The sequence below is a fragment of the Carassius carassius genome, chromosome 5 (genome assembly GCF_963082965.1).
Source record: "Carassius carassius chromosome 5, fCarCar2.1, whole genome shotgun sequence".
In the NCBI taxonomy this organism is placed as follows: domain Eukaryota; kingdom Metazoa; phylum Chordata; class Actinopteri; order Cypriniformes; family Cyprinidae; genus Carassius; species Carassius carassius.
Genome location: NC_081759.1, coordinates 13,848,937 through 13,861,508, shown reverse-complemented (window position 1 = coordinate 13,861,508; position 12,572 = coordinate 13,848,937). Strand labels below are relative to the sequence as shown.

General features: G+C 37.6%; 1 protein-coding gene across 1 annotated transcript; it reads right to left on the bottom strand.

The window, feature by feature from the left end:
- Window positions 1–8,685: 8,685 nt before the first annotated feature.
- LOC132140810 (CD180 antigen-like) lies at window positions 8,686–11,138 on the bottom strand. Its single transcript, XM_059549806.1, has 3 exons — window positions 11,037–11,138; window positions 10,701–10,861; window positions 8,686–10,602 (listed from the first exon to the last, which is right to left on the bottom strand). The coding sequence occupies exons 1-3, from the start codon at window positions 11,136–11,138 to the stop codon at window positions 8,871–8,873; spliced, it is 1,995 nt and encodes a 664-aa protein (XP_059405789.1). The 3' UTR covers window positions 8,686–8,870.
- Between the last annotated feature and the right edge of the window lie 1,434 nt (window positions 11,139–12,572).

Below are 12,572 nucleotides of genomic sequence, written 5' to 3'. Positions count from 1 at the left end.
ATGGTTTATATGGTTTATGCAGTTGTCACCGCAAAGCTGTCGACTCTGTGTTTACTCTCAAGCTTGAGTGCTTTTGTGTTGTGTCTGCCCTGTTTAGTGTGGGCTTCACATTTATTGCATGAAGATATGCAAATTTCGTTAGGGTCGGAGCTGATGTCTCATTGGTCTAGTTCCGCCCATCAGATGCAAGCACTCTTAGCGACACGGCCATTGGCTAGAACTGTCCTGCTTATGTGTGGGGATGATGTACTCCTTTCAGGGCTTATCTTCACTGCTCTCACGGCGGGATTTTATACAGTTCCCATATACGTCTTAGCTGACGTAATGTTGAGTTACCGCCTCGAGGGGGAACGTCTCCGGTTACTATCGTAACCTCGGTTCCCTGAGAGGCGGGAACGAGACATTACGTTAGCCGCCATGATCGCTGTTTGATCAGCTGTGCTAGCGTTCAGTCATGATTCTGACGTAATTTTCGCGCCCATGCAATTTATACTGCCCGCGAACCTGTCAGTATTTGTATGCTTCGCGTAAATTGGCCAGCTGCCCCCAGCTGGCGTTAGCCAATAAGATTTCAGCAAAAGTGGAGAAGGGAAGAGTTCCCATATACGTCTTAGCTGACGTAATGTCTCGTTCCCGCCTCTCAGGGAACCGAGGTTACGATAGTAACCGGAGACGTTTTCCTTGTTAAGACCAATTTCCCCATCTGCTCCAGAGCATCGCGAGTGAAAGAAAATATCTCTGAGAAATAGTTTAGGAGTGTAACGTTACAGCAGATACGTTAGATATCACTATAAATAACATGACGTTATAAAACACATTTTAAATTAGGTAACGTTTAAAACAGTTAACTTACTTCTGGTGTTTCCTGTTTTTATACAGTCTATGGGTGTTTCCCATTGACCTCCGCATTTGTGCACTGCAGGGCAATTCAAATCTGTGAGAAACGGTTAAGTTAGGCTTGTTCAGGTGTGGGCAGCAAATAAATATCGTCATATAGAAATATTATCTTATAAAAAAACATATCGTAAATGAGGTAAAACACTTAACTGTTACTACTTAACTGTCGGTGTTTTCCTTGTTAAAACCAACTTCCCTGTCTACTTCGCATCGCTGGTGAAAGGAAATATCGCTCTGAGAAAAGGTTTAGGAGTGTACACCACATAAATATCACCTTAAATCAATGTGATGCTATAAAATACATATTTTAAATGAGATAAAAACACTTACTTTCGGATTTTCCCGTTTTGAAAAAAGTCCTAGTCTGTTCCGCTTCGCGAGTGAAAGGAAATGTCTCTGAGAAACGTTTAGGCTCATACAGCACATAAATATCGTTATGAAACGATATTATATTACAAAACTTATTTGTAAGTAAGACTAAACACTTTATTTCGCTGTTTTACTTCCTTATGCACTTCGCATTGCGAGCAAAGAAAATGGCGTCTTTGAAAAATATTTCAGACAGGTCAGGCTCGCCAACCGAGAAAATGTCCCGGATGTGTATAATAACACTCAACAGTGTTAATAAGGGTTACGCTCCGTTTTTACACCACAAGAGGGGGCTGTTTACACCAGCTGGTGTTAATCGTTTGAAATTCAACACCACAAATTTAACTCTTTACTCTGAAAGTCCTTAACACTGGGATTTCAACACTGCAGATTTTGCTGTGTAGGGATGCACCGATCATGATTTTTCATGGCCGATTCATTTCATTCCATTTTTTTTTATCTTTAAGCAACAAACAAGAAAGAAGGAACGTGTGCATAAACAAAATGTTTATTTGGTATTTAATAGGCCAAACTGGCTTTTGGCTATTGAAAACAATATCTGTAACCATCTGAAATTAACGGCAGTAACTGCACAGTAAGTAGACTACATTTAATACAAACATAGATGGTACAGACATCAGCATTTAGCTTTTGTTTTTGAATTGGGTTGAAACTACAGAGAACTGGCCTCAAATGTAAAGATTAACTGTAACCATGTGAAATTAAAGGCAATAACTGCATAGTTCTACAATCCAAACAACACAATCAACACACATTCAATAAGACGTTTCTTAATCAGCATTCAGTATTTTAGTTTTTAAATTTGGTTTTAAATAATAAAAAAAGGTCTTTACCAGTGAGACTAAATAAAAGTATGATATATAAATACATTATTCTAAAATGTTAAAATCAAATAATGTTGCTGCGAATAAAACAAAGATGCAAAGTGATGAAAACATTCATCCAATTAAAAAAAAAAAAGATTCACATCTATATATTTTTTTAAACTTGAGCCAATAAAAAATAAATAACTATTGTCTCAAGTTAAAAAATATAGATGTGAATCATTACCCTACAATTTTTTAATTGGATGAATGAAACACTTTTTCTCAGTGTGCTACAGCAGGTGATTTTTATATCAAATTAAGTCGATGTAATTTTAAGGTAAAATAAAAATAATCATCCTATACAGAACTGACGTTTATTTCTGGCTTTTCAAACGTGTATGCGAAGTTCTAATTTACAAAAAAAAAAAAAAAAATTTTTTCACAGTTTAGTCCGTTTCGTTTCTTATCCAACACGTGAGAAGTTGATCTGAACCTTACAGTCTATGATCTGAACATCTCTTCACGGTCTACTCGTGTTCAGGGTGCGGACCATAGACTGTAAAAAAAGATGGACGACTCGCCTTCGCTCTCTTCCATTGGTCAAAACTGAAGCCGCCATGTTCCGATATGGCACTGACATCTTGGACTTTCGCCTGCGCAGATAGCGATCTAGGGACCAGTTCTGCGCAGTAGCTATGCGCAGTAGCAAGCAGGAAGTAAAGCCTTAAAGCCGCGAAATCAACGGCCCCGCCCCTGTGCCCCGCCCTCACTCTCCCTCGCAGAATGCACATACCGTAATCTGCACTGTTTTGGAAGTGGAGTCCTGCTCCTTGAACTCTGTCTGCTCCGTTCCACTCCAATCTCATTAAAATACGGTAAATACAATCTCCTCAGTCCTCCGAAGATCATGAAAAAAGCCTGTTGATGCTTCAGTGCCTCCTCGGCTCAGAGAGCTGTCAATCACAGCTGTCAATCACGACGTCACACCACCGTTTTTAAAAATCTAAAAAACAACTAATTTTAAAAACGAACACTTGAATTTACATTAGCGTGATACAAACTACAGTAAATGACAAAAAACAGCTTCGGAAAAAAGATATTTGAAGGGTAATTTAATTGTTTAGTTGGTCTCGCGTCCCATTGAATAACATGGGGAGGCGGGGTTTATGACCTATACTAGGACCACTCACCAGGGGGCGATCGAGACGTTTTGGCTTCACTTTTCAGGGCTTGTGCGGCACGCTTGGTGCGGACCGAGCGCCAACCTCCCGCTCTCTCTCGTGAGGCCAATAAGGAAGTGACTAAAACTGCAATTCATCGACTGGCCGCTTGAGGCTGGCTGCAAAAGGGAGTCAGTCCCATAGACTCCCCATGTTAAAATGCCCAACTTTACAGCAGGAAAAAACATGTTTACAGCCTGGTTCAAAAAAGGATTTTGGTCTAAATAGCTAATTTTGCCCTTCATGACAACTGTGAGGGGGGTGAAATTTTTTATAACTCATCCGTTTAAATTATATTAAGACTTAAAGTTCTGCATAATTAAGGGCGTAGCCACTTGAGTGACAGGTGGATTGCCGCTGCTGACACTGCCGTCGTGCTAGGTGGGTGTGGCTACAGCAACTACCTCTCGCCCTTTTGCCCATTTTTGATTGTCCGGGAGAGTCGCGCGGTGACGCGCTGCCAAGATGGCGACGGCCCGCTCTACACACCTTAAGCCGCTTGTCCACCAGCGTCTCGATTTCTGACGCGACGTCAAAGCCCGTTCATTTCCTATGGAACTACGTCAGGCAGCAAAAACGCCCCGCAAAGCATGATGGGTCGCGTTGCGTCGATTTGGTCAACAGCAGCGCATCAAAAAAGTATCTCGGTGGATACTTTATGCAAATGAGAGCGTCAAAACGCGGGGCAGCAGCCAATGGAAACTCGGCGGCGAGAATTTGTGTATGGCCGTTGCTATGGTTTCATATTTAAAGTTCCAGGCGCGAAAATGGAGGAAAAATTAATTATTGCGGTCTCTAACTTTCCGGTTATATATGATTCCAGCCTGGACATATATAGAAATGTCCAGCTAAAAAATGATGCCTGGAGAACTGCCGTCTCCCCTCTTCAAACGCAGGTACAACACCAATGCTGACCACCCGGTTCCTGATAGCGAGTCTTCATCGTCGATCCATTGCAAAATGATAAATAAATGATAAAAAAGTATTTTTCCCTCCAAAACTTCACAAATGACGTCCGTACAATGTCCAGCCCACAAATTCCGCCCTCAAGCAGCGAAAACGTCACAGGCGTCGCGTCGGAACAAAAATTGATCCGACGCTGGTGGACAAGCGGATTTAGGCTTCAAAAACACACTTCAGGAGTCTACGGGTGACGTCACGGACACTACGTCCATGTTTTTATACAGTCTATGGTGCGGACCGGTACAGTATGCTCGCGCAGCTTCAGTGCGCGCAGAAAAGGGACTCTTATTTGTGCGCCAGCACACCAACGGCTGATCGCTTCATGCTATCTGTGCCTCAGACATGAAGCTCTGCACTTCCAGTGCTGATCGGCTGCCCGTGTCTAACGCACAGATTTCGAAATACTTCCACACAAATGACATAGCGAACGATTACAATGTAGTATTTGCACGCGGACGCACTTCCGGAAAAATCGGCCGTATTTTAAGCAAAAACCGGCCGGTTCCGATTTTTGGCCGGTCAACCGGTGCATCCCTAATATTAAGGGTGCATTATTTACAAACTATGAAATTTTGGATATTAATATTTGGACATTAATGTACACTGCCTGGTAAAAAAAAACAAAAAAAACAATTCACTATTTGGCTTTAAGCAAATACTGAAGAGTCTAGAATTTAATGATTATTGCAGTGATTTTTATGTTTCCGTCTCAGTGAGCACGAGGAATCATTTTCTTTCTTTTTTTGTTAACAACTTTTTATTGAATTTTCTTTTGTGAACAACAGCAGAAGACAAAAAGCAACTGAGCAAATGTAGAACCCATCCCAACCCATCCCACCCCCTGGTAGACTAAAGAGTAGAGAAGAAAAATAATAAATAAATACATAAAGTAAAATAAACAATAATAAAAATAAATTAAGTAATATTAATACATAAAATACTATAAAATAATATTTACAAAGATTTTAGAAAAGATGAAACGACATTAAAAGATGAATGCCATACATTAACAGTTTTCACATTAGATCCATGTATACGACAAGTTGAGAGTTCCATTGAGATTATACCTAACAAATAAACTGCCCAGGTTCTTCTGTCCATTGTGTGAGGAGGATTCCAACGATTGACTAGACGAGGAATCATTTTCATGTATGAATTGATTACCAGTCCTGAGCTTAACTCTACTGAATGTCTTGAGGATGTGCTGGAGTCAACTTTACAGAGTGTCTAGACTCTCCCATTGTCTATACAAGATCCAGGCAAAAAAAAAAAAAAGACACTTAACAATAAATGTTATTTAAACAATGTCGACTCCAGCACATCCTAAAGACTTTCAATCTTTTACAGTTTGAGCCTGATGAATCTTGACATTGTTATTCTGGAATATAGACATGGCTACGACTTACAACCTGGTTGTTGAAATACAAGGCTACACACTGCATCAGTTAGGGTTTAAAGAATTGTCGTCAAACACAAAACATGCCAGAAACATATGAATCACTTATCAGTAATGAGTCAATCCTTAAATATCAGGTATTTTCTCCTCATTTAAATCGACCTTTTTTGGCCTGTCAGTATAAAATAAGAATTAAATGTATAGCCAGTTATTCTGAACTATACTACCGTAAGGTGAAGAGAATATCTGATGAAACTGGACACAGGCAAGCTTAAAAATCTGAGCACTCATGTTGTTCCATTGCATTTTCTCTGCATTTAAAAAACAAAAAAGAAGAAAGAGGGCACTGAATACATTTTACAAGAAAACACCATTTCAGTATTTTACTTCAAAATGCCATTTTTTAAAAAGAAATTATGAATCAATGTTTCTTTGTAATTATTTGTACTTAAACTTTACTCTGCATTGTCATTTGTAACAGCAGTGAATGTGCTATTATTTCTCAGAAGAACTGTAGAGAACAAGCTTGTTAAGAAAATTGTTTTGAATTCAATGTTCTTAAATCTTTAAGTTGACTGAACTTATAAAACAGTTACCAATACTCAGGTTTTCATACTAACTTCTAGTTACCTCTACTAAGAGAAATTGTGTTTTATCAGATCAAAAATTAGCTAATTTGCTGCATATTACACACTCATAGGCAAAGTGAGACTGTGATGCCAATAAGATAATTAACATAGCAATTAATGTAAATATATCCATAAGACATTTAGAATGTTAAAAGAGCAGGTTGACATACACTTACACTGACATATTCTTTAATGACTGTCTCCATGTCTTCATTGAGGGAGATACTTGAGCCCCTCGGGATGTAATTACAGTAGTTTTCATTCTTCATTCTCAAACATGTAGAACAACAAGATCACAAAAAACACAAGAGTCTTTGATTTACTCAGACATAAGGCTAAAGCTGAGTTAAAAATCTCACTCAACTAATGCTGCTCACATACAATAAACCCTGTCAATTGGTATTAGTATATTACAGTGAATTGTAAAGACACATTTAAGTTGCATATCAAGTTATTTTTATATTATAATTATTATTTTTTTATTAATTTCTAATTATATTTTCTTCTCCAGTTTGCTGAAATACAAACATTTAAAGAGTGGATGTCATTACTCGTTATTTAAGACTAATTTATTCAAAATTACATTACATTACATTACATATTGAAGAACAGGTTAAGTGCTGTGGTAACTAGAAGTGAAGAGGAAGAGATGATGGTTCATGTTTATTTGCTGTGATATCTAGAAGTAAAGAGATGATGGTTCATATTTATTTGCCGTGGTATCTAGAAGTGAAGAGGAAGAGATGATGGTTCATGTTTATTTGCCATGGTATCTAGAAGTGAAGAGGAAGAGATGATGGTTCATGTTTATTTGTCATGGTATCTAGAAGTGAAGAGGAAGAGATGATGGTTCATGTTTATTTGTCATGGTATCTAGAAGTGAAGAGGAAGAGATGATGGTTTATGTTTATTTGCCATGGTATCTATAAATGAAGAGAAAGAGATGATGATTCATGTTTATTTGCTATGGTATCTAGAAGTGAAGAGATGATGGTTCATGTTTATTTGCTGTGGTATCTAGAAGTGAAGAGATGATGGTTCATGTTTATTTGCTGCGGTATCTAGAAGTGAAGAGGAAGAGACAATACTTCATTTGAGTTATGCACTGTTGCTTGTACTGAGGCACTAAAATTATCTTTCGCGTTACATTTAACAGCAAAACAGTATTTACTTTTTAACTTTAGTGATACAATTGGCAGAATCTTAAATCTGACACTGTTTCATATCACAAGTACCAAAACTTACCGTAATTTATTGTGTTTCAGTAAGTTTTGTTCATGCATCAAGTGAAAACAGCATCTATCGATTCTTAGGATTTTCACTGAGATCACTGTAACAATGAGAAACGATTAAAATCGAAAAACAGATTTCAACCGAGCCCCTAATTAGTACCATTAGTGAGCTAGTGAAATAAATAAACAGTTTGTGCATTGATATTAGTATAATATGATATCAACCACACTAATAATACATGTATATACAATGAAATCTATCAAATAATATACACTGAGTACATATAAGATATATCTTACCTTGATAATAGATTATGATCCAATGCATAGATTATGATTCCGATGCAAACGGGTAAAGCCTTGCTTTACCAGTTTGATTTTTAGCCCGATTTAGCCCCGATTTCACCCTCCCGAGAATCGTAGCAAACATCTTGTCGAGCACCTCGATCTGTCCCGATGTTCGGCATGGATTATCTGGTAATGTGAGGCGTTCACCCATCAAATGTTGCACCTCCCGATCTGCTGAGACTTAGGTCTCTGTAGAGCAAAAGTGGGCGTTTATCACCTTGTGGGTGTTTCCAAACTGCTGGGTGTTTCTAAATCATGCAAACTAAATGATCCCCCAATCCCACCACTAAACCTAACGTCACTATGACGTCAACCAATCAAGTATCATGGTGTAAAAACACCCTGATCTGGTAACTCCTATTACTTTCCTGCAGAGACCTATACTTGTATCTGCTCGCACACAAATCGGGACAGCCCCGATTATTATCAAACATGTTCGATATTTATGATTAAAACTGGGATGATGATGGCTATATGATTATGTCAGTACTTTCACAGTCAATGCGCAAAACCGCAAAACAGCTGATGTACAGCTTCATTGGATAGTGGTGATAGAGACAAACTGTTTCTTGACATTTTTTTTAGTAACACAACTGTCTGTAATATGTCGAAATCACATCACAAGTGTAAGGAGAAGTGCATTACTAAAGCCGCTTTACACAGCTCACTGCTCAGTACCGCCACCTGCCGCCTGGAGTATGGTAAACCATTCCATTTGTATGTAAACCAATCTCATACAATTTAACTAATTGGATCTGACTGGAGTCTGTATTTAAATCCTATTCATAATGTTAAACTGATTCAATTTAATAGTCTTGACAGTTAACAGGTTTATATTAATTCTATGTAATCAGAGTACATAATAATAATAATAATAAAGATTATTTAAATAAAATCAAATAGATGCAAATGCCAGGAATCCTTTTTTTGAGTGCATGTTTTGTGTTTATGTAGCCTTTATTTGGAGGGAGACCAAACAAACTCTTAATTTACAGTTGAGAATATCTTGAATATTTTCTAATTCTCCTGACAAGGCAGAAAATGGCCAATGTAATTAGGATTGCAACTAGAATTATAACAAATGCAATTACACCGACAGGTAATCCACACTGAAGTTCAGCATCAATAATCCTTGTTCCTGTGCCATTACAAGTGGTCTCCATTAAGTGTTTAACTTTGATTTTGTTTTTTTTAACCCAGTTGATGAACTCAAAGTTACTACAGTTGCATACAAGGGGATTGTAGCTCAGATCAACAGTACTGTTATTTCCCAGATCCATAACGCTTCCAACATCCACTGTCACAATGGCATTACTGGCATAGTTAAATTGGAGAAAATGCAGGGAGTAAAATCCAGAGGTGCTCAGTTTAACCAACTTGTTTCCACTCAGGTCTACCTGCCTGAGATGCACAAGACCTTTAAACAAGTTCTCTTCAAAAGCAGTTATTTTGCATGAAGATAGAATGAGGGTTTCCAAAAGAGGGACATATTTAAAGAGCTCCATCTGGGTAAGAACCCCTCCTTGAATTGTGTTTCCCTTCAAATTGAGAAGATGCAAATTCTTCAACCCTTTGAAAATATGCATGTTTGTCAGACTGGTATTGGACCAGGAAAGATTTAGAGTTTTGAGATTCTGTAGATTGCTAAAAGGTGAACTGTCATTCAAAGTGTAGTATGAATGGCTGAAGTCCAAGTGCTCCAGCTGTGGAGTTGCATTGAAAGGCTGTGAACTCCAGAACATTTGTGAGCCATAGCTGAGATTGAGGAGCTTCAGTTCACTCAGACCAAACAGCTGGTCATTACAACAAGGTCCCCTGGGATTTACTAAACTAAGACTGAGATCCAGCTCTTCTAGGATTCCAAGACTCTCCAAGCATTTGCTGCTAAAATTGAGTTGCTTTGAATTCCCACTCATAGACAAGTATGTAAGCGTGGGAAAGTTTCTGGTGTTGATGTTGCAGACATCTTTAAAGCGGTTCTCATCTAGCACCAGATGGGACAATGTAGATGGGCCAGTCATGTTAAATTGCAATGAATCCAGGTGGGCTCTGGTAAGGTCAAGCTTTTTAATCCATTTAAGGCAATCAAATGGGAAGTTATTTAGGTCTGAGAAATGCTGAAGCTGGAAATCCAGGTCAGTAACAAAGATCTTGCACAAAGATTGTAGTGCAACTGATGGTATGTACACGTTTGGATCAGTTTCATACAATCCCAGGTTCAGTCTGTTGGTTTTAAGGCCTTCAAGCCCTTTCAGTAGGGAGGAGAAGTTCATCTTGCTAAGGCAGCCACTCAAATCAAGACTACTCAAGTTCAGTGACTTAAAAACACCTGGTTCTATACTGACAAAATCGTTTCCTTTGAAGCTGATGCTCATTCCATGCACATTGCGGAGTGGTGCTAAATCATCCTCTCTTATCTGGTCAATGGAGTTCATGTCCAACTGCAGGCTGTGTAAGTTTTGACAGTGGAAACTACTTAGTCCATCTAATGAGCGAATTTCGCTTCCCCCAATGTCCAGAACCTCCAAATATGCAAGATTATCTGATGGGATGTCTGATAGGCTTTGTATCTTTGACTGCGCAAGGCTTAGATATTTGAGTGCTAGAGGTCCAGAAAAAGCTCTTTCTGCGATGAACACAAGTGGGTTTCCGATTAGGATAAGGGCCGCCAAGTCAAGCTGATATTTAAAAATGTCTTCATACATGAAAGTGATGCCACATCTGTGAGTTATAGGGTTAGATTTGAGAAGAAGAAACATTAGATTCTCAGATGAACAATTTTACACAGTTCATCTTGAAACACAAGTTGTTTTACTCACCTTGTCAGGTCTAAATAATTCAAGCTCGTTAGCCTCTGGAAAGTAGAGTTGTATAGGGCAGGAAGATAGTTGAAGCTAAATGTCAAAATTTGGACAGAATTTGGTATCTCATCTGGAATGACTTGTAGGTTCATATCACTACAATCATAGCCATTTGTTACCTGGAAAAAAATAAAAAATATTGAAAAAATTATATTTACCTCTGAAACCAATCATTAGTGTTACATCAAACACTGAAACATACAGTAGTATAAATATATTAATTTGTGGCTCACTTTTGTCAGTAATGTTGAAGATCATGCAAAATATCATCATAATATATAATCATAAATGTACCTGTTCACACTGTCTCCTAGCCCATGGTGTTGCTTCATTATATGGTAAAAGGTGAAACAGAATAGTGTAACATAACATGTAGAAAACAAAATGCTTCTCCATAGTGTAAATGACAAAAAGAGAACAGTGTCTCCTCTTCATTCAAATTTATAGGTAAAATAGAGGAACTTCAAGTAAAACAAGAAGTGTTCAACTGTAACTTCCCTTTATGTCAACAATGATTTTCTATATGTTTACAGCCATCACTATAATGAAGTACAGAAAGCAAACATGCCATTTTAAACTTTGGGAAGATTTGATCTGTTTCAGTTTGAAGTACTTTCCAAAACTCAGTTTTGTTTTGTGTTTTGTTTTAATTCTGAAGGGTTGTGTGCTAAAGGAAAAAGCGTAATTGAATAATGATTAACAATTTGTGTGAAAAAAAGTACCTGGCCAAACACTGAATTGAATTAGATACATTTTATCTACGATTGTGACTGGATCCAATGTGTGTCCATTTCGTACATCGGTTTCATCCAAATTAACCTCAAGTTGCCAAACTATTTGTTGACTATTTTTTTTAACTATTCTTTGCAAAACAGTAATACTATTAGTGTTCAAGGGGGAAATGATTTCCTGGGAGCCAGGACATTATTTGCATCGATCTTTAGCTGCATTATACCCTCAAAGAGAAAATCAAATATTTTGTGTGTGCCTTGTTTATATTAGCTTATACCATGGTTTGTTTGAATACTCTATTCTGATTGATTAAAAGGCATTCAGGTAGTTCCAGTCTGATTAATCCCAATTCTAAATGTCTGTTGGAACTGGGTACTGACTTGTGAAATCATGCTGTAATTGAACACACACCAATCCAGTGTCCCGCATGAAGCCTTGCAATAGAAACAGCTTTCCTGAAGGGGGTGTTATTTTGCTGTCTTTACTCTGCTCTGCAATAGGGTGAAAAATTGTGATGTTAGTAGTTATGCAATCCTTACATCCAGTTGAGAGATAAAGGCGATACTCATTTTAATTTACGAATAAATAGAAATAAATCTTTTTCAGATTACAGTCTCAATGGGGCCAGAGGATTACTCTGTTTTCAAATCCAAATGTTAATACACAGGACATGACTCTAGATAGGATTTAATGACTTCCTGTATGTCTAGTATGGACCACCAATTGCTTTAAAGGATGTGTATTGATATGTTTATTGATATGTGCATTATATAATTATGTATTTGGCACAATTCATGTCTTTATGGATTATCGTCACATATCTAATTTATATAATTACCAATTTCTCTGTAAAATCGATGTTATTATTTCTCATCTTTATTACTAGTTTACAAAACATCTACCTGGATACTTTTTTTCATTTCTAGTTAATCAAAAAGAGCTTTAATACTATTGTAGCAGCAATACTGTTAAATGTGTATTGTGGACAGTCAGTGTAAAAGCTAAGGTTGAATGAATCAGATGTCACAGTGTTAATAAGAAATTTAAGGAAGCTGTAAAGGGGAACTGTGGAAATTTTGTACTGATGATTATCTGCAT